The 19,212-nt window shown below is 39.3% G+C and overlaps 2 protein-coding genes across 2 annotated transcripts; both read left to right on the forward strand.

The window, feature by feature from the left end:
* Positions 1 to 5,616: 5,616 nt before the first annotated feature.
* LOC102708527 lies at positions 5,617 to 11,165 on the forward strand. Its single transcript, XM_015837463.1, has 7 exons — positions 5,617 to 5,703; positions 7,231 to 7,440; positions 7,676 to 7,767; positions 9,075 to 9,156; positions 9,754 to 10,182; positions 10,268 to 10,605; positions 10,790 to 11,165. Exons 2-7 carry the CDS (start codon positions 7,278 to 7,280, stop codon positions 10,955 to 10,957), a joined length of 1,272 nt encoding a protein of 423 aa, XP_015692949.1. The 5' UTR covers positions 5,617 to 5,703; positions 7,231 to 7,277; the 3' UTR covers positions 10,958 to 11,165.
* A 2,331-nt stretch (positions 11,166 to 13,496) lies between these two features.
* Positions 13,497 to 19,155, forward strand: LOC102700432. Its single transcript, XM_040524258.1, has 10 exons — positions 13,497 to 13,871; positions 13,976 to 14,110; positions 14,854 to 14,964; positions 15,356 to 15,637; positions 15,980 to 16,179; positions 16,352 to 16,583; positions 17,076 to 17,189; positions 17,706 to 17,894; positions 18,485 to 18,805; positions 18,982 to 19,155. Exons 1-10 carry the CDS (start codon positions 13,530 to 13,532, stop codon positions 19,015 to 19,017), a joined length of 1,962 nt encoding a protein of 653 aa, XP_040380192.1. The 5' UTR covers positions 13,497 to 13,529; the 3' UTR covers positions 19,018 to 19,155.
* Positions 19,156 to 19,212: the final 57 nt, after the last annotated feature.

Consider the following 19,212-nt stretch of genomic DNA (forward strand, 5'->3'; position numbering starts at 1 on the left):
TCTTAGCGATCCATTAGTGAAAGTGATCGACATATGTGCCCTATGCTAGCACAATCATTTTTTCTTTTGAAAAGAAATAGGGAATTAGTGGTAGGTTGACTGGCATATTTATTATCCGCCATCACTATACTTTTTTGGTTAAATTTAAATAAATCTGACTTAACAAAGTTAAAATACAATATGTCATCCGATTTTCAATGCTCACTTTGGTAATTGTGATAGTACGATCGATCGTCCAGGATACATGCATGATTAGCGATTTATGAGGTTAAAATAATATATACTCCTGGAGTAAGCATTACTCCCACCGGTCCAAATTACTTATTGTTAGAACCAGATTTGATCAAATTTCTACAATTCCGACTATCAATATTTTTTTAAAAAAAATTGGTTTAAATACAAAACAAATGAAATATATAGGCTTCTTTTAAAAAATATTTTCATAATATCATAAACTCACTGAATTTTATAAATTTATTTAACAAAAAGTTGCTCGTAAGAATTCTAAAATTTGACTAAATTTTGTCTTAAGCAACGGATATTTTTAATAGGAGTACTAATAGACGTAAAGTGTAGTACTGCAAGAGAAATTAAGGCGACCATGAATACGTTTCAGATATGCGTCCAGCTGCAATGCATGCAACAAGTAATTAAGAACATCGCATCGATCGTAATTAAACTCGTGTTATCCAGCAACATAATTAAGGGCCCCAGAAAGGCCTGATCCAACGTGTGTGACACGCCCGGCCGGTCGCCGTTCCATCTGCTTAATTGAATCCAACTCGATGACGTCGACACCTATGGAGAATTAATTGGAGATCAACGGCAGGTCGTGTGTGTTAGGAATATTTTATTTTTTTAACATGTTCTAAAATTAAACTTCACCATAGTTTATTTTGAGATTTAAACTTTTCAACCATGCCAGTTTAATTTGTTTGAGCAAATAACGATGCCATGTTAACTCTTCTTGACGTGACAACGGTTTAGGATTTAGGGGTGTGGCAAAACGTTTAAACTTAAAGATAAAGTATGATGAAGTATAATTTAAAAATTAGAAAAATAAAAAGTTTTAAAAATAAAAATGCGCAATCCATTCTAAAAAGTTTTAAACTTAAAGATAAAGTATGATGAAGTATTTCTATGATTTAAATATGATAGCAAAATATAAATATTACTATCATTATTCACATCAGTACTTGTTCTATTATTCACTTGCCATTTTAAAATTCTTCTCATTTTTATCATCAACTACCCTCTGCTCTATCTACTTCTTATTTATAATGGATACCATAGTATTTTATTCTTAACTTTACTCTCTGCTAAATAATGTAAAATTACTTATATTTTAGATGCATCTAGATTATCAGTTACCCGGCCACTTCGTCTCAGACTCTCAGTTAAGCTGTCGTTGCACCGTTCATTAATGGGAATCAAGCCGTCAACCAATGCAAATAGCCCGTTCATCGATGGGCTAGCTTTGGACCAAAGGAAAGTCGTCTATCCTCCATGACGACTGAGCAACACTGACTCGGACTGCCTGAAATGTATTTGTGTACATGTCAATCCAAAAGGTTTAATTTGGCTGGCTGACTTGGCTATCTAGCTAGCGAAACGCCTTACTGCTTGCACATTGATTGGCCACGCATATAACTTCATTTCCTTGGTCAAAATTTACCCAAAATGATCGATCCGACTGCTGCTGCGATTTAATAGAAGTGCAGGCAGTGCTGTCGAAGTCGAAACCAATTGCAATCGATGCAAGAAATGGTCAAAGATTGTGGTGCTCTGGGCTTAATTTCCGTGTCAAATCACCATTCGTCAGCCCACATGCAGTATAGGGGTAATCTTTTGGCATTTTAAGAGAAAAACCAAACAGTATATTTATAAATAAAAGATAATTTATAAAGAAAATTTTTATATATGAGTTTTTAGTGATCTATAAGTCAACACTGAAAAAGAAAATACGGTAAAAAAACATCAGTATCAACTATAAATTTAAAGTTGAAAATTCCAACTTTGGTTTATAAGTACCAGTAGAAGCGAAAATTAAAGATGGTTGCTATAATTTCACAGCCTCACGTATTTTAATAAGGTTTCAGGTTAGTGTTCATGTTTTTCGTCAAGTACCGTAAAACTACTCCCTCTTGCTAGTTCTGAACTTGTGGTGTATATATCGAGCGGCGGCGACGGAGGTGTAACGATCGGCGACAGCGAGTCGGCGTTTCGGTCCCATCGATGCCGGAGTGGAGGCTGCCTTTGCAAGCCACCGGCGAAAGCGACGCCGACGTGTTTATGCCTCCTCTTACGCGGAGCTGCTGCTGCTGCTGCTGCTGCTTGGCTTGGATTAATTGCGAGCGAGCGGCCGGCCGGCTGGACGGACGACGACGACGACGGCCAGCTTCGTCCTTCGTCGCAACGAGAGGTCCATCGCTGCCGCCTCTTCAACCATGGATCGCCTGCTACTATCGCCACGTTCGGCGGTTGGTGTATTATCAGACGTCAAAAACGCAACAGCAGACTAATATATGATTAATTGATTATTAACTATGAAAATTTGAATATAGATTAATTTAAAATTTTAAAGCAACTTTTATATATAATATTTTTAAACGTTTAATAGTTTGGAAAGTATGTACAGAAAAAAGATAGAATATGAACCACTATCATGCTTTGCCGAACGCGGTTTAGGAGTAGTACATATCTAGCTTGATACTGCAAAGTTAGATCGATCTTGATCAGATAGAGCTGGCTGCACCTGAGCCCCAAAGTGAACTGAAGCTAGACGAGGACGTACATGATGAGCCGGTAGAGCGATGGATGAATTGGCCATCGTTCATTAGTGGATATCTTGCAGTTGCAGGGTGGGATCTATCGATTCTGTAATGAATGCAGAGAGGTGAGCGCGAGTGAGACGCGAGTACTGGACAGCGATTGTTCGATCACAACTACCCACTTTTTTTATCCCAACGTACGAACTGTCCAATTGTCCATTATCAGATCGTCCTGCAAGAGATTGTTTGCGTAAACTCAATGTGGGACTTTTCCCAAGTGGACGGTTACCTACATGTATGAACTGTGATTTGTGAGTACATATAAAGGGAACAGGGATGGGAGAAAAAAAAAAAGAGATGAGCATTCATGGCAGTCCAGACCTGAATATCTTCGAAATGGTGTCCAGTGGGCAACTTCTGTAGTAGGTGCAGAATGGTGACGCACCTGACATGCCTAATTAGCTAGTAGTATGTAGCCTTTAATACTACTAATGTGTAAGCGCTTGCTGAATTTTTACGGTTTAAATTGAGCGTTATAACAAAAGTAATTAAGTAGCTTAGCTGGTCGATGATTCAGGTGCACACCCATGTTCGTAATGTTTTCGTGGCGAATTTGGGTGCCTATTTTATTCTTAATTAATATAATAGTTCCTCCTATATTAATCCTTTTTTTTCAGAGTTAGAACAGAGGAGGACTGGTGTACATCTGTTGGGCATCTGCTTCGGATCAAATTCAAGTGTCTGCAAAATTGCAAAACATTGCAAGCTTGCTGTACAATTATTGTATTTGGCCCCCAAACAAATAAATTCCATCAAGAGGTGAACCTGGAATCCGAAGGCTTTCTTGTTCATCCCTCCAGGAGCCCAACAACGGTGCACCTTCTGTAACTGTAGCATCGCTAAATTTCCAGCTCATCATGGGCCACGCGTCCTCTATTTTTTTGGGCCGCACAAATCACAGTGACGTGACGCTAGAAGTTCTAGCATGGGCCACACGGATGTCACAAACTCACAATCACGTTCCGGCCCATTTATATAATATGGACCTAATGGAGGTCACAATCCCGTTCCGGCCCAACTATTTTGGGCTGCGACGCCCGTATGGTGGTGGGCCACAATGCCGATCAGCTGAGCACGTCAACATTAAGATTTTTAAATATTTTTATTTTTTTCCGAAAATAGTTTTTTTGAAAAAATAGGAAATATATAACCATTGTCCAGCAATTTAATGAGGAATATAAAACTCATACAAGCTTGCACATAATCCAATATGGCAGGCGACTAAGGCCGTGTTCGGCCACAGGAGTTAGATATCTAACTCTTCTCTTTTTCCGCAAGCACGTTTCCCGAACTGCTAAACGGTGTATTTTTTGCGAAACTTTTTTATAGAAAAGTTGTTTTAAAAAAATCATATTAATCTATTTTATATTTTTTTAATAATTAATTAATCATGTACTAATCTATTAATACGTTTTCCACGCCGGATAATTAACCCACCTCTCCACTCCAAACAAACGCAGCCTAATAGGAAAGGGACAATGGGTATCGAATAGAGGAGGGGATGTTTGCATGTGGCCCTTATCGCCTAAATTTTGGGTGTTTTATCCTATGGCAGAGGGTCGCATGCAAATGTATAAAGTTGGTCGAGGGAGGAGGCTTGGAGCCCTCGCTATTTTGCAGGTGAGCCTTTGCCGCTCAGTAAAAGGGTGTTTTAAGCACAACTAGGGGCTGCATGTAAAATTATCAGAGAGGCCAAGAGAGGGGTGGATAGCTTTCTCTCTCTAGCGCGAATGGAGAGAGGACACTTTTTTATTGTATTGATATTTCCTTGTTACATAAAAGCAGATGAAAACCAACAAAAAAATGAGCTCAAACGGACAAACTATCTTAACCATAAATTTTTTCCCATATCTATCTAACATGTTTACGAAGCTTCTCACCTCAAAACACAATCTTGCAAGTCGGGGTGATACATATGTAATTTTTCTGTCGATGTTCGTGGATATAAATTTTGCTCGATTTCAAGTTCGCACAAGAAAGTTATCATTGTTTTTAGATGTCACTCAAATCACGGTTTGTATCTCTCGGGTGAATTATAGCAAGAAGTCTTTACTAGAACATAAAACATCTAGATAGTGTACGGCAAGGAGCACGTATAAAGTGGCTAGTTCTATCATAGTTGACAACATTCGCAGATGTTCCTACCAGGGGGTACGACCGGCTATAGGGTGTCAATCCAACGACCGTAGCCTGTATCTATCATCAACGACCACGTCGTATTCCATGTCAGACCAGTGGGCAGCTGGGACTTGGGAGTTGGGAATCTAGATTTGTAATATTTGTTTAAAAAAGCCAGTTTTGGAAAATTTTAAATACGATTTAAATACGAAAAGATAAACATAAAAAAATTCCAGCATTTATTTCACCATGGTCCACAGCGTTGCACCATGGCCTCCCAATGACATGTGGGACCAACGAGCCCCGCCGCATTCCGCGAGTCGCGATCAGTTCCACACGTCGGACGCTGCTACGACCGGCCCCACCGCGCTCCGCTGGTCCCACATGTCTGTCGCTGTGGGTAAGTTGACCACGGTAAACTCGTATGGCGGAGAATAAAAAATTCAGGAAGGGGAGCAAAGTGTCCGACCCGAGAGCCCACCCCATTACGAAGATGACAAGTGGGCCCGCACGCTGGGTTGAAAGATGGGTCCGGGATGTCAGTGACAGCGGTTTGCAAAGAGGTAGCTCGTCGGTCGGTGAGTGTGGAATGGGCGCTGAGAGCTTCCATTATAACCAGCCTGCTTCCCTCCGCTCTACCCTCCTCCTCCTCCTCTTCTCCGCTCCACTGCTCTTCGCCTCGAGCGGACGCGAGCGAGAGAGGGAGAGGGGAAGGAGAAGCACCGATCCATCCATCCGCGTGTATCTCTCTCTGGTAAGCAAACGTCGATTGCTTCCTCGAGTTGTAGCAATGGTTTGTGGATTGAGTGCTTCGCGCTCGGTTGGTGTCGTGGTGGGTTTTTGTTGTTAGATTGTATCGTGAGGGAGATGGGTTTTAGATTAAAACTCGGAGCCCTGTCGCTCCCAACCCTCCGGGGGTTGCTAAATTCTGGGTGCTTTTGGTGGTCTTCTCTGCTTCGACGGTGTTGTTCACTTGTTTTGTAATGGCGTTTGCGCGATTCGGTGTTTTCGCGTTGTTTTGGGGGGGATTCGAATGGGCGCTCTCCTGACTTCGTCCGTTTTCGGTGAAGCGGGGATCGAAAAAAAATCGATTTGCCCGCGGTTAGCCCCTTTTTTTGCTTGCGTTTTGAGTTTATGCGGCGCTTTTTTGAACTTCAAGCGCGTGGTTTTCTCAGCAATTTCATTTTCTTTCGTCGCCTGTGGGGTGGCGATTTTCGGTGGTTTAAATCGTTTGTTTCTCCTCCTTTGTTATAGGAATAGGAATGGGCTATACCCGTTCCTCGTTGCTTAATCGAATTATCGGACATGCTGCATTGAAATTTGTTGATCTCCATTTTTTCAAACAAAACAAAAATCAGTAAGTGATGTTTCGGCGAATTTTACTCTTTTACTGAGTTGGTAAAAGAATAGTTCTTTGATTTTCTGAGCGAGTTAGCAATGGTAGAGCATGGGATATATATGCAAATGTACTGCTCTACCCGCTGCTCATGATTTTGCACTTGAGGTAGTTTTTATCGGTGCAGAGCTGTAGTTCTCCCCCCAAAATGGTGCAGAATTGTACTTACTGTACGGCTAAGAACTATTATCTGAAGCTGTATATTTTGGGTAGGAAACTAAGTGTACTGCCGGAAATCAGCACCAAGCAAAGTGTAAAATGATCTACCTTACCATTTAGAATATATTGTAATGCTGTTATTGGCTGGGTGTTTGAGGGTTCTTTGTTCTAGCTGTATGATTGTGACGACTCTGATAATGATTAAATCTTGGATGATCGATATGTTTCCTACGTTTGCTGGTCTGTTCACAGATTCAATTTTCCATTACATGAAAACTTGCACCTGGTTCGTTACTAAACTGGTTTTGTAAGAGCATTCTGTCTGAGGAAGTGGCCGCGTGGACTGCAGCACAATTCCTCAGGGTACCAGAAGGGATAGGCTGATAGTCATCCTGTAGTTGTCTTGAGGTTGTTGCCCCAGTTCGGGGCTTTGTTCGCTGTTCTTAAACAGCTGTTTCTCTCTAGTTTCATCTTGTGACTAGGGAGTTTTCTTTTCGTCCTGTATTCTGTGCATTCTAATCTTAATGAAATTCGGGTGGTCCTTCTTTGGCCATCCCAGCAAAAAAAGAGCATTCTGTCTAACATAGAAATGATGATGGAACTTGTAACTTTCTCTGTATGCATTCTTTTCTATTTGTGCTTATTTTTTGTTTTGTTGCTAGAATACTAATGTAGGCTTGGTTTGCCTTCTAATGATAATATCCTTTTGTCAAATATTTGCTGCAGATGTATTATAGTTAATACTGGCGCAATTCATTAACATCTCAGAATTGATGATGAAGAACAATTATTATAATGATGGTGATACTGGGAGTGAATTTTATGAATGCTTCAGTAACCATTATTCACAAATCAATGGGGTGGACCCATTTGAAAGTGGCGACTTCAGTAACTATGAGGAACCAGCTGGGTTTTTTTTGCCTTATGGAGTTCCGCGTAAGTTACGTGGTGTGACTCTCGGAAATTGTTCATTAAGCTTCTCACCGTTACGCGGCGTAACGGTGAGAAGCTTAATGAACAGTTTCTGAGAGTTCGATGCTTATTTTCTAACCTGTCGACCACGAGTAGGAGTTTGACTATGCCTTGTTATATCCATGTGTATAATACATTGATGGAGAAACCACACTTCCATAATTTAGCGCATCTATAATTTGTGACTGTCATTTTTCAGATGCATACCTGAGGACTCATGTAGCTGGACAAGATATTAAGATTGGGGGAGGTGCTGATTTTATGGATGATAGAGCATTTACTTTGCTTAAGGTGGCAGCTCTGCTATTAATTCCTTTTCTTTCTTCTGATGAAATGATACTTCTTTTAGTTCTATGTTAGTATGATACTGATATCTCGCATTTATTTACTTACGTATTTCCTTTAATAACCTGTCTTGATTATGTGCTTAACTGCATATGTTTGAACTTTTATTGATTCGATGGGGCTAATCCCAGATTATTTCATGTATGCATGAATCAAATTCTCCAAAAAGAATCACAAAAAAATTATTTGTTTTCTTTTTTAATCTCATTGGTAAGACAACTACCATAGTAAGAAATGTGCACTGGGATACTGTTGTGTTGCACGAGTGTTTTGCTAGTGACTATTCTTGGAGAACATATTTTATTTCAGCAGTCGATGCATCTGCCCTGTTTTATCCCATCTGTGGTTATCTTTGGTTCCTTCTTTTATTCGGAGTTGGGGAACAACATGTGAGAACGATTGCTTCCTTACTTCACCAGCTAGTTCGATATAGCAAGTTATTAACGAAAAGCTGTAATCAAGACTTAAAAAAATATTCTCCCTCTAGTCTACAATATTTGGCATTGACAACATTAATCTTAGTACTCCCAACGTCTAATATTACTCTGCATAAAACTATCTACTATCTAATGAAATGTCCTGTATGGGATTGTTGAAAAAACATGCATATACACATACCATGTTTACCTTCAACAAGACAGGGATAATCAAGACATCCAGTTGACAAGTGAAAGAAAACATAAAAAATGCAGATTGAAGTAAGTAACACCACTGTCATGCCATGCCACCATCCGCTGCAGTCAAAAGTTTCTTCTAGCAATTGCTCTAGGACAAAGAAGATGGTTCCGTGAAATCTATAAATGCATGTAATCTAGAATTAGGTAAACCCAGTCAGGCTGCATTGTTTTGTGGTTTTGCCAAATCCAATGATGAGACAAAATTCTAAGATGGTGATTGAATGCAGAAGTCCCACATTTTGATCAACAACTGTTTATTTTACTGAAATTTAGACAAATAACAGTTTTTTACCTTTATAAGATTGTGCATGCTAGATTTGCTTCCAAAAATCATGCTACATGCGGATGCTTTCTATACATTTTTGTATTATTTTTACAACTTACTTAATTGTATGTTGTACCAAAATTCCTTTGGTTAACATGAACTGTGCATTCATCTCAAATAAGAACTGTACATGTTATATCATTTCCATTTTCTTTTTGAAGTTGTAACTGCATCACTCTATCAGAATATTTGCTGTTCTTTAGCTTGGAGGAATTCTTGATTCTTATGCTAACTGTGGCATATACTTGCAGGGGTTGATAACAGAAACAAGAGCTTCTTCACCATATTATGAGGGGGCTCATCAATTAAATTCACTAAATTATGTCAATGAAGGTATGGAGTTATGAGTTACAGTTTACCCTGAAGAATACTACACGTGGCTTGCTTGCATATGTAGAATACACTAATTTAAATAAACCGTTTACAAACAAACCATTTAAAATGCTCCTTAGAAGAGTTTGTTTTTTATGGGAATATTGATTTAGTTGTTACTGTGTTAATATGTCACTGGTTTACTGCAAGTCTGCCATCAATGTAACTAACATAGTTGAGGGTTTTCATTTTCAATAATTATAACCATCCTAGATCCCTGTAGAGGCTGCTTATGGGAATACGCTAATAACACTGACCACTTTTATGCTTTCACTTATTGCGAATGCCAAAGCCGCGTTGCAAAATGTGAAATTTGTACGTGGTTTTCATTCCCATGCCATTGTCATTTGATGGTTACTTCGTCATAATCAGCCTCATTAGTTAATATGTCTATTCGACATGGATTACAGTTTAAGGAAAACTGTAAAATTAATGTGAAAAAAATATATTGTGTATTAATTATTTATCTGTCACTGTATTTATTCCATGGGAAGGTCAAAGTTAGATAAGTTTTTCTAATGGAGATACGATATGTTTTGGGTATTGTTTGTTTCTCAGATGGAAATGGCATTCCTTCAGCAACAAATCCTACCTGGGAATTGAGTCAGAGCTGTGATCTGTTGGACCATTCCCTGACCAGGGATTCTGCCCCTTTCAGCGTTGATACTTCATCTGGAGTCCTGACTAATATTGGCGCTTTAAATGATTTTATGCCCATAAACGAGTTGGCAATCAAGAGTGGGAGATTTGGAGTATTCCCTTCCATCGAGAAAACTGAAGAAAGCAGCATTGCCATTGATGAAGCTAACTCATACGGGGCAACTGCAAGCTTGTACTCTAATAATATCTATTTCTCTCATTGGATTGACCAGAATTTAACTGGTCCATTGCCCGATTTAGCTGATCTTCCTGACATGTATCCAACCAGTAACTTACCAGCATTACCAGCACCTAGGAAGAGCATCACTCTTGTTCTTGATCTTGATGGTAAGTCCTGAAAGAGAAACCTTTTATGTGTATTTCTTTCCTTAGCACTTGAGTTTAGTGACATGCTCCTTTCCTTTGTACACAGAAACTCTTATCCACTCATCAACGAATGACTGCAATGGTGCTGACTTTTCATTTCCTATGTGCTATGGCAAAAAAGAGCACACTGTGTATGTAAAGAAGAGGCCACATGTCGACACCTTCCTTCAGAAGGTGTCTGAGATGTTTAAGGTGGTTATCTTTACAGCTAGCGTAAGCTCGTATGCTAATCGGCTGCTTGATATATTGGATCCTGAGAACAGATTGATTTCCCAACGTTTTTTCCGGGAGTCATGTGTGCCACTAGATGGTAGATATATTAAGGATCTGACTTTTATTGTTGCTGATCTTGCAAAGGTTGCTATAATTGACAATTCTCCGGAGGTGAGTCATTATGTAATCCGTCTTCGGGTGCCCTTGAACTCTGTCCAATGTTTCTCGCTATACTAATATTTAGGATTTTGAATGCTTTAATGGATCTCTACATTGGGTTTGAAAACTAAATTTATGAGTTTGTGAAGCGTCATATCCAGATGATGCCTGAATATTTCTTTCACACCTGCTGTAGGTTTTCCGGCTACAGGAGGAAAATGGAATTCCCATAAAGACTTGGACCAGCGACCTGGATGACCATTCATTGTTTGAGCTGATACCCTTCCTGGAAGTCCTTGCTGCTGCAGATGACGTCCGACCAATCATCGCAGAAAACTTAGGCAGGCACAGATCGATTATTTAGGTGTTGCAGCAAATATTAGAAACTGCCCGTTGCTTATTTCACAAAGAATTCTTCCCATGGTTGAACAGTAACATGTATGGTATCATTACCAAACTAGTTTCCATTGCTTCTTTCACAGTTTGATTCCAGAATTTTGTGCATTTTTTGTCGGATTGTTATTTTGTGGTTTGCACTTTTGTGCGTAGCATCACCTTAAACTAGCATGTATACAAACAATTATAGGAGATGAAAGATGATTCTTTTTTTTCCAAGAAGTTCCCTTGATTGATCCTTTAATGTGTTACATCAGGGATGTGTAGGCTGGTGCTGTTTTGGTACATCAGGGATGTGCGGTCCAAATGCATGATCCATCTGTTGCATCATGCCTTCATTTCTGATGTAGTTACTGATGAGCAATGCCTGCATTCTCTAGGCTCAGTCATGGCGCTGCTTACTGGACTAGTTGAGCCATGGTTCATTGCTTGATGCAGCTGTTAGGCTTACTTGAAAAATTCTGTAATCCTGTGGTGGTGGTGAACTGGTGATCTGCATCTGTACATCTGAAGCTCCGTAATCTGTAATAAAACTACTCTTTTTTTCAAATATAAAAAATCTGTCGAGAAAACTTCATTTGGGACTTCAGCATGATATGTTTTACATCGCCATGAACAGACTTCTGATTTGCTTCTGATTTCACATATCTTAGCATTTTATGGACATGTACCCTTCCTGGAAGTCCCTGCTTTCTCAGTGATCAAAACACTCTTTTTGGCGGGCTGGCCGAAGAAACAGCCGACCAAATTTCCTTAAGATTGGGAGTACTTACAAATAAAGACGAAGGAAGCTTCTACAAGATGATGTCAAAGTGGTGTGGGATATCGAAACAAACATCCTCACAAAAAGAAAAAGAAAAAGATCACAGCTCGGTTTCTATTCTCCTGAATATTTGAAAACCCCAGCTTCTTTTCAAACTTTGAACTCCTTCTGCTGATCTTTTTGCTTATGCTTCATTTAAATTTTCAGGCTTAAATTTAGAGTAAATTTTAGGATTTTTTATCGTAATTTATTTTTCGCTTATGCTTCATTTGAATTTTCAGACTTAAATTTAGAGTAGATTTTAGGATTTTTTATCGTAATTTATTTTTTAGACTTAGCTTTTAGATCATAAAACACATGTATATAAAAGTTTTATTTATAAGTAATAATTGCGCCAAACAGGTAGCCTACCGATTGACAATCATGTTTTGACATTAAACATTACTAGAAAGGATATGTGCGGTACACCGTACATATGGTTACTGATTATTACCTCCGTTTTGAAATACGAGCATTTCTCGTTTCTCGGTTATTTAGTATAGGCTAAGGAGATGTCAAAAGTTTTTTTACTTACTTCACTGATCAATTTTTGAATTGATTAGGTTTCTTTTTTAAGAATTTGAATTGTCCTAAAATCATTTGAATGATTAAAATTATGGAAATATGTGCAAGATTGCTTATATTATGGTAAAAGGTTAGACTTTATAAATAATTATATTTCGTGACGGAGAGAGTATGTGGTATGGCTTAATAGTTTTTTTTTCTTTTTTACAAGACCATCAGAGCTGGTCAGCGGGGTTAAATTGGGCAGCAGAACAAACAATGAATGGTGCACACTGCATTCCTATTGTTCTATTGACAGCCGGTTCTATTAGGAAATCTACAACGAATGTCATCGCGACGATCAACATATTTTGAATTTGCAATCCGCTCATGCCAATTTCTCTTTTGTAATCTTTAATTGCTGTGTCACAAAGATGTGCATCAGTGCATGATGATACACCGATACGGTGCTAAAAAAAGAACCAGCAGCGGTAGCGACTAGCGAGATAGTAACAGAGACACGTGATGACGTAGGCATTCAACAAACCTTTATGTTTAACATGGTTAGTTTTTAAATCTTTGGTCATTCATCTTATTCCAAAAGATTAAATTATTTATTTATTTTATTGTGATGTGTTTTATTAAGGATCTTTAAGCATAACCTAAAATTTTGCATATTTTAAAAAAATAAATAAGAAAAGTAATCAAATAAATATTTAAGAATCAATGACATTAAATTAAAAAAATCAAAGGGTTTAGCAATTAACAAGTGAAGGGATTATTCAGGTTCGGAGAAAAATTTCAACCCATAGGAATAGAAAAAAGCGTAGGAATAGAAATGTATGACAACATCAATGCATATGAATTTTTTCAAGAGTTAAGAGTTTTGAGTGAATGGAAAATTTTCTATGTTTTCTCCCTACAACTTGTAAGAAAGAAAATTTTCCAATATCTTTTCTATACTTGACCGAATAGCTTTTAAACAGATCTCAAAACTGAACCATTTTTTTCCTTCAAGATGAATAGGCCGGTAGTGCGCTGCTTTTGAAGATCCTACAAAATTTCGGGCCGGTAAGGATTCCAAAATCCAAACAGCTTGGGCCGACGAAGGCCATCTTTCTCTAACGGGCCGTGGCTAAAACCCAAAACCTTCCTCTCCTTCCTCCGCCTCCCTATCCTCTCCCTCGCTCGCTCTCACGCTTCCCCACCTCTTCCCAGCTCCACCACGCCGCGAATGGCGCCTCCCGCCTCCGCCTCCGCGCCGGTCTCCCTCTTCCTCTCCCGGCCGCACTCCCCTCCGTCGTGTCGCGGCCTCCGCCGCCTCCCCGCGCCGCACACCTACGTACCCCCGCGCCGCCTCGCGCTCGCGCCGGCCCGCCCTGGCGCCGCGCTAGCGCTGCTCTCCAGCCTCAGCGAGGCGCAGGAGGAGGAGGAGGAGGAGGAGGAGGAGTACGAAGATGAGGAGGAGGGGGAGGAAGAGATGGTGGAGGTGGGATACGTGAGCGGCGCGCACGGGGTGCGCGGCGACGTCCTCGTGGCGCCCCGCACCGACTTCCCCCAACTCCGCTTTGCCACGGTGCCATCGCTCTCCTCTCCATCATCCCGCTCCCCAGTTTCGGGGTCATCCAATCTGACGTTTTTTTTCCCGGTTGTTCGATCCCGATCACGCCACGATGACAGCCGGGGAAGAGATGGCTGAGGGCCCGTGCCGCTGGGAAGCAGCAGGTGAAGGAGTTTGAGCTTGTTCGAGGAAGAGCTCATACGGGGAAGAAGGGTTGGATCGTCACCTTTGATGGGATCGATACCGTGGATGAGGTCTGTTGCTTTTTACTTTGATTTTGATTGTGTGTATGGACTCGCACTGCAGTTTGAATTGGCAACCAAGGTCGCGTTCGTTGGTGCATGGGTAAATTAACTTACCCTGCCATGGAAAACGTAGTAATAGATTAGTACATGATTAATTAATTATTAAAAAAATATGAAATAGATTAATATGGTTTTTTAAAACAACTTTCCTATAGAAAAGTTTTGCAAAAAATAGACCGTTTAGTAGTTCGGGAAACGTGCACGTGGAAAACGAGGGGTATAAGTTACCTAAAGGAGGGGGACAAAAGTGGCCCAAGTAGGCTTGCGCAATTTCTAGGACATGCAGCCTTAAATCAACTTTCTATAATTCACACTAGTTCATACTTTTAGGCCGTTGGAAAAAAACCTTATAATGTTTTGTCCATTCTGTATTTTGTTCCGCTCATTGCTGGCAGCTCCAGTTAAACATTATCACTGAATATGACTGCATGAGGCCTGGAGTGTTTTCAGTGTGATTGTATCTCCTTGATGTAATTTACTGAGATCAATAAAAAGCTTCCATTATCTTAAAAAATGACTGCATAAGTTGTTAAGCTTGATCTAATGCACACAAATTGTATAGTATGTTCGGCATGTCTCTAGATCAAAATTCTTTTATGAATAGCATTCAGTGTATAATGTGTTATTAATGCTTACTATATGTTGTCATATGGCTATCTTCTGTCGCAATTCATTTATCACTCTATTTTCAGGCCAGGCAAATAGTTGGTTCAGCTATACTTGTGAAATCTGGGGATAGGCCACAAATGGAGGAAGATGAAATTTATTCGCTTGATCTTGTTGGCATGAGAGTTATTGTCAAGGTACATAGTTTATTTTCATGTTATTCTTTTCAAGTTCATGCTTCAGTTGTTGATTTAAATAAGAAATGAAGCTACTATGAACTTAGTGCCTAGGTGGTAAAACTTAAATATAGTCAATATCTGGATGATGTGTACATGTAATGCGTTACTGGCTCTCTGGGGTTTGTCTTGGACCTTGCCCTTGGATACTCAAAATAAATATGCAGATGTCCAACAGAATAATAATTGGGGCATTCTTTTATTATTTAGTATCTGTTCCCACCTACTATGAGTAAACACCACTGGCAAAATGTGTACTGGCATGGAAACAAGAACACAATATGCTGCTTGTTTTCTCATTGGGCAGTTTTCATCGCATTTCAATAATTAAAGTTGAGTGTTTTTATCATAGGACACGGGCAAGCTTGTTGGGACAGTTGCTCAGGTTTTCAACTTTGGAGCGGGAGATCTTCTACGGGTTATGGTTGGTGGCAATGAGTATACTGTTCCTCAGCCAAATTCAGAAAACCAGGATTCCACCCCAACTGTTGAGCACGTGTGGATTCCATTTGCTGAGGATATTGTACCTGATATTAATATGGAGAGTAGAGAAATGTGGATTACACCTCCGAAGGGGCTACTCGAGCTCAACGCGCGTTCTGATAAGAGATCAAAGAAAGAAAGGCGTGCTATGGTTAGGTCTGCATCATCCTTTTCTTGCATGCCATCTTCCCACATATAAAGTATTTTTTTAACGTAATAGTAAAGAATATGTCAGATCTAAAGAACTTTTCTTTGTTAAAGCAAGTGACCACCCCTGTTTCATAAAATAAAAGGTGCTCAAGAACTCAAACATTTTGTTTCAGCAGCTGCATAGCTATCACAGATATTAAATGAATATTGTCACACTTTTTAACGAACAGATGCAGTAAATACATTGAATTCGCTTGCTTGTGGTGCTAACCAAGAATGATACAATTATATGGACCACCTGATATTTTGCAAGTAAAGCATGACCACATGTGAACTATCACAGGAATGGAAGGAAAAGAAGAGGTTACAACGTCGTGTGATTGCAGCAAAGAAGATACTATCTGAAATGGACCAGGGTCATGTTCTGGAAGGTTTGCTATCTGGTGACAAGGTTCAGAAGGCTTCACTTGCAGAACAGATTGGATCCATTGACTTTCAGTTGTTCAGACATGCAATGCATAGTGTTAGCAGACCAGTTGGCAGGTCCAGACTCCAAACAACCTTCTTTGTTCTAACTAAATCTTTTTCAATAGAAGCTGACTTGTGCTGCATTTTTTCACTACATCATTCCTATTTGTAGAATATGAAGAAACAATATATGTGAGTAATTTGTCTCAACTCTAGCTTCCTTTATGGAACATGTTATTATTTGCAGCTTGTCAAAAAATATGCTTGTGAATTCCTCTTCATCGAGAAAAAAATTGATGCGAATACCGTACGAAGCCCTCATGAATCATGAAGAGATTGTGAACTTGAGTAGTGAACTTAATGAAGGCATAGGGATCCTTCAGAAGTCGAAAGCAGCCACCATACTTATTACAAATGAATCTTCTACCCTGGATGTTGAGTTTCAAGGATTGCTTAATTCTTTTCACAAGTCAGTGAAGGTATGCATTTTCATGGTTGTTTATTGCAGTTCTTTCTGTATGGAAGCTAAATATATTAGCATGCCCCCTGAAATTCACAGTTTTATGTTCCCTTCTGATTGTTCTAATTATAAATTTAACCCATGTTTGCTAGGAAGGGGGAGAGAGAGATATTACAGTTTTGTTTTTTATTTTCCTGTATGTAATCACTCCTTGACATAGAAGTTGCCCAAAGAGCACAGTGAACGTAGAAAACAGAGAGTACTGCTACTTATCGCTCTTCGTGATATTGAAAATTGATTTTTTTTTTTAAGTTCGATCTGATTGCTCAGATAATCTTGTCCCTGAAAAACTACAACTTTTATGACCACATTGTTCACAGTATAATCTATTTATCTAGGATAAACATTTCTCTTAATTTTGGTTGATTTCTGCTTGTTTGTTTCATACGTTCTGTTGTTAAGAACTTTAGACTAACTCATATGTTATTGTTATTGTTTGTCCTTGATACAGGTTGAAGAAACCCGAGGCTCTCTTCCATTTGTTATTGTTTGTCCAGCTGGTCATGTGGAGTCAGTTCAGAACTGTCTGGTAGAGAATGACTATTTTGGTTTAGACACTCAGAAGGTAAAATATGTCTTAAAAACCACCTCACGTTCTTCTATCTTTTGCATACAAAGAAAAAAGTTTTTTCAGCCAAGATGACTAGTTGTTTCTGTTATATATATAACTTTATTTTTCAACCATCACACACCTACCAATACAAAAGCTAAAAGACTAAAATACCCTCTACTTTATCAAATCCAAATACAATTATCGCACAATCCAGTACAAAGAAATAGTGCTGTAGTGTAAGAATATGCCCCATTTGCAAAATTTAAGGAGAGCCTTGAATTCATCATGGTGGAGACAAGCTTACTGGCAATATTTAGTGCAGCTGTACACGAACTTTTTTCATGCCTACCTTCTTCAGAGTTGTTTATCTTTTTTCCCCTTTTGTGGATCCTCAGTAGTGCTTCATTTTTTTTTCCATCATGGCTTCACTGATGTTTGTAGCGATTATTTCTTTATTTATAACTTGGAGTCTGGATGTGACCGATTATCCTTTTGTTTTTACAAATGCTCCGTGGAATCAATTTGCAGGTATGGGTTGTGGAAGAGATCAAACTTCCAATTGTCAGTATGCCCTCTAAGCTAAATAGCAGGAGGATTCTGTTGAAATCTCCATGGGAGATATTACAGGAACCAGCAGGATCTGGGGTTATTTTTAGCTTGCTTTCATCAAATAAAATTTGGGACACTCTAAATGAAATGGATATGGAGTATGTGCAGGTAAGATCCAGTGCCGTCCACTTCTTTATCCTGTCAATCATTTGGCATCCACTTGTTTACTTTGGTATTTGTTGACTCCATTCATTATGAATGGGGAACTCCGTACATGATGGTCAAGAATAAAGTGCAACACTGTGTATATAAAGCCATGTTGTCTAATTGCTCCATATTTATTTTTCAATTACAACTTAGAAACGTGAAGCATAGCCGTTTTTTGCACCTTACTGTTTGCTGATATGAGTGCCTCAGAAAGTGAAAGTATATGCGTTTGTTTACCTAGATGATTTCACCTTTTTAGAGTAGATTTTTAGCTTTATACTAATTAACTTTATCATTTATACCATTATATAGCTATTAAAAAATCAGATAATCTTTTATCTTTCATTACCAAAAGAGCACAGCCAGATCTCCACTGAATACCAGTGAGGCAGTTATGAGTATAGTACAATAATATTTCAAGTCCTTTTTTGACCATGCTATCTGGAAGATTGCACCCCTTCCTCTTCATTTCATCAATTTTATATTATATTTGTTAACTTCTATACCTTAATAAACCGGGGTACCTGAAATGAGCCTTACTTGTCCTGCAGATATGCAGTCTATCCAACAAGCCCATCATTGGGCATCCATTGCTGTTTGGGGCTGTCAACTCCTTTGGCGCGGATGCTGGTCTCATGCTTAGCAAGAGCAGCAAGGAAATTCAAGATGATTTTGATTTGATTCTTTCCATGAACCACATAAACAAGGTGTGCAGAGATGTTACGAAGCTCAGGTTCTCTGCCCAGCCGGAGCAACGTGCATACGTCGAGTATTACGATGGCCAATGGGTCAGCGTCCAACCAGAGGCTGCGAACTGTCATCGCTTGCACTCAGAGGTCTCTAGTGTTTTGAACTACTGCTCTCCTGACAAGGTGTGTGTCATAGAGATTGTTGAGCAATAGGCTCTCTGCCTGATAAGTAGCTAGGTAGGTGTATATCATAGAAATGAAGTACTACTATCTAGCAAATGTTGCATGAGCCATTGGTCCGTTCATGATGGCTCATGCGTAGCTCACTTGATTATTTGTCTATCTGCCTAAAACCACAGCCCAAGTTATTCCAACAGAATTGCGATCGAACTTAGCCCAATGGAATGTGGGTCGCCAATATTTATTGCAGTATATTTGATCCATCATAATTTGGATCGCAGCAAAGGAACCTGGGCAGTGGGCTGAAACAAAGGTACATGAAAAAAATACATACTCCCTCCATATTTCAACTATACGACACCGTTATTTTTTACACGTTTAAATATGCATCATATTTAAAAATTAAAAAT

This window comes from Oryza brachyantha, chromosome 5 (genome assembly GCF_000231095.2).
Source record: "Oryza brachyantha chromosome 5, ObraRS2, whole genome shotgun sequence".
Taxonomy (NCBI): domain Eukaryota; kingdom Viridiplantae; phylum Streptophyta; class Magnoliopsida; order Poales; family Poaceae; genus Oryza; species Oryza brachyantha.

What these genes read in the sequence shown, in the direction of transcription:
- LOC102708527 (XM_015837463.1), top strand. Translation starts at nt 7,278, where the DNA reads ATGATGAAGAACAATTATTATAATGATGGTGATACTGGGAGTGAATTT. An exon ending in TTTGCCTTATGGAGTTCCGC is followed by an intron (nt 7,441 to 7,675) that starts GTAAGTTACGTG and finishes GTCATTTTTCAG; the next exon opens with ATGCATACCTGAGGACTCAT. An exon ending in ACTAAATTATGTCAATGAAG is followed by an intron (nt 9,157 to 9,753) that starts GTATGGAGTTAT and finishes TTTGTTTCTCAG; the next exon opens with ATGGAAATGGCATTCCTTCA.
- LOC102700432 (XM_040524258.1), top strand. Translation starts at nt 13,530, where the DNA reads ATGGCGCCTCCCGCCTCCGCCTCCGCGCCGGTCTCCCTCTTCCTCTCC. An exon ending in GTTAGCAGACCAGTTGGCAG is followed by an intron (nt 16,180 to 16,351) that starts GTCCAGACTCCA and finishes TATTATTTGCAG; the next exon opens with CTTGTCAAAAAATATGCTTG. An exon ending in TGGATATGGAGTATGTGCAG is followed by an intron (nt 17,895 to 18,484) that starts GTAAGATCCAGT and finishes CTTGTCCTGCAG; the next exon opens with ATATGCAGTCTATCCAACAA.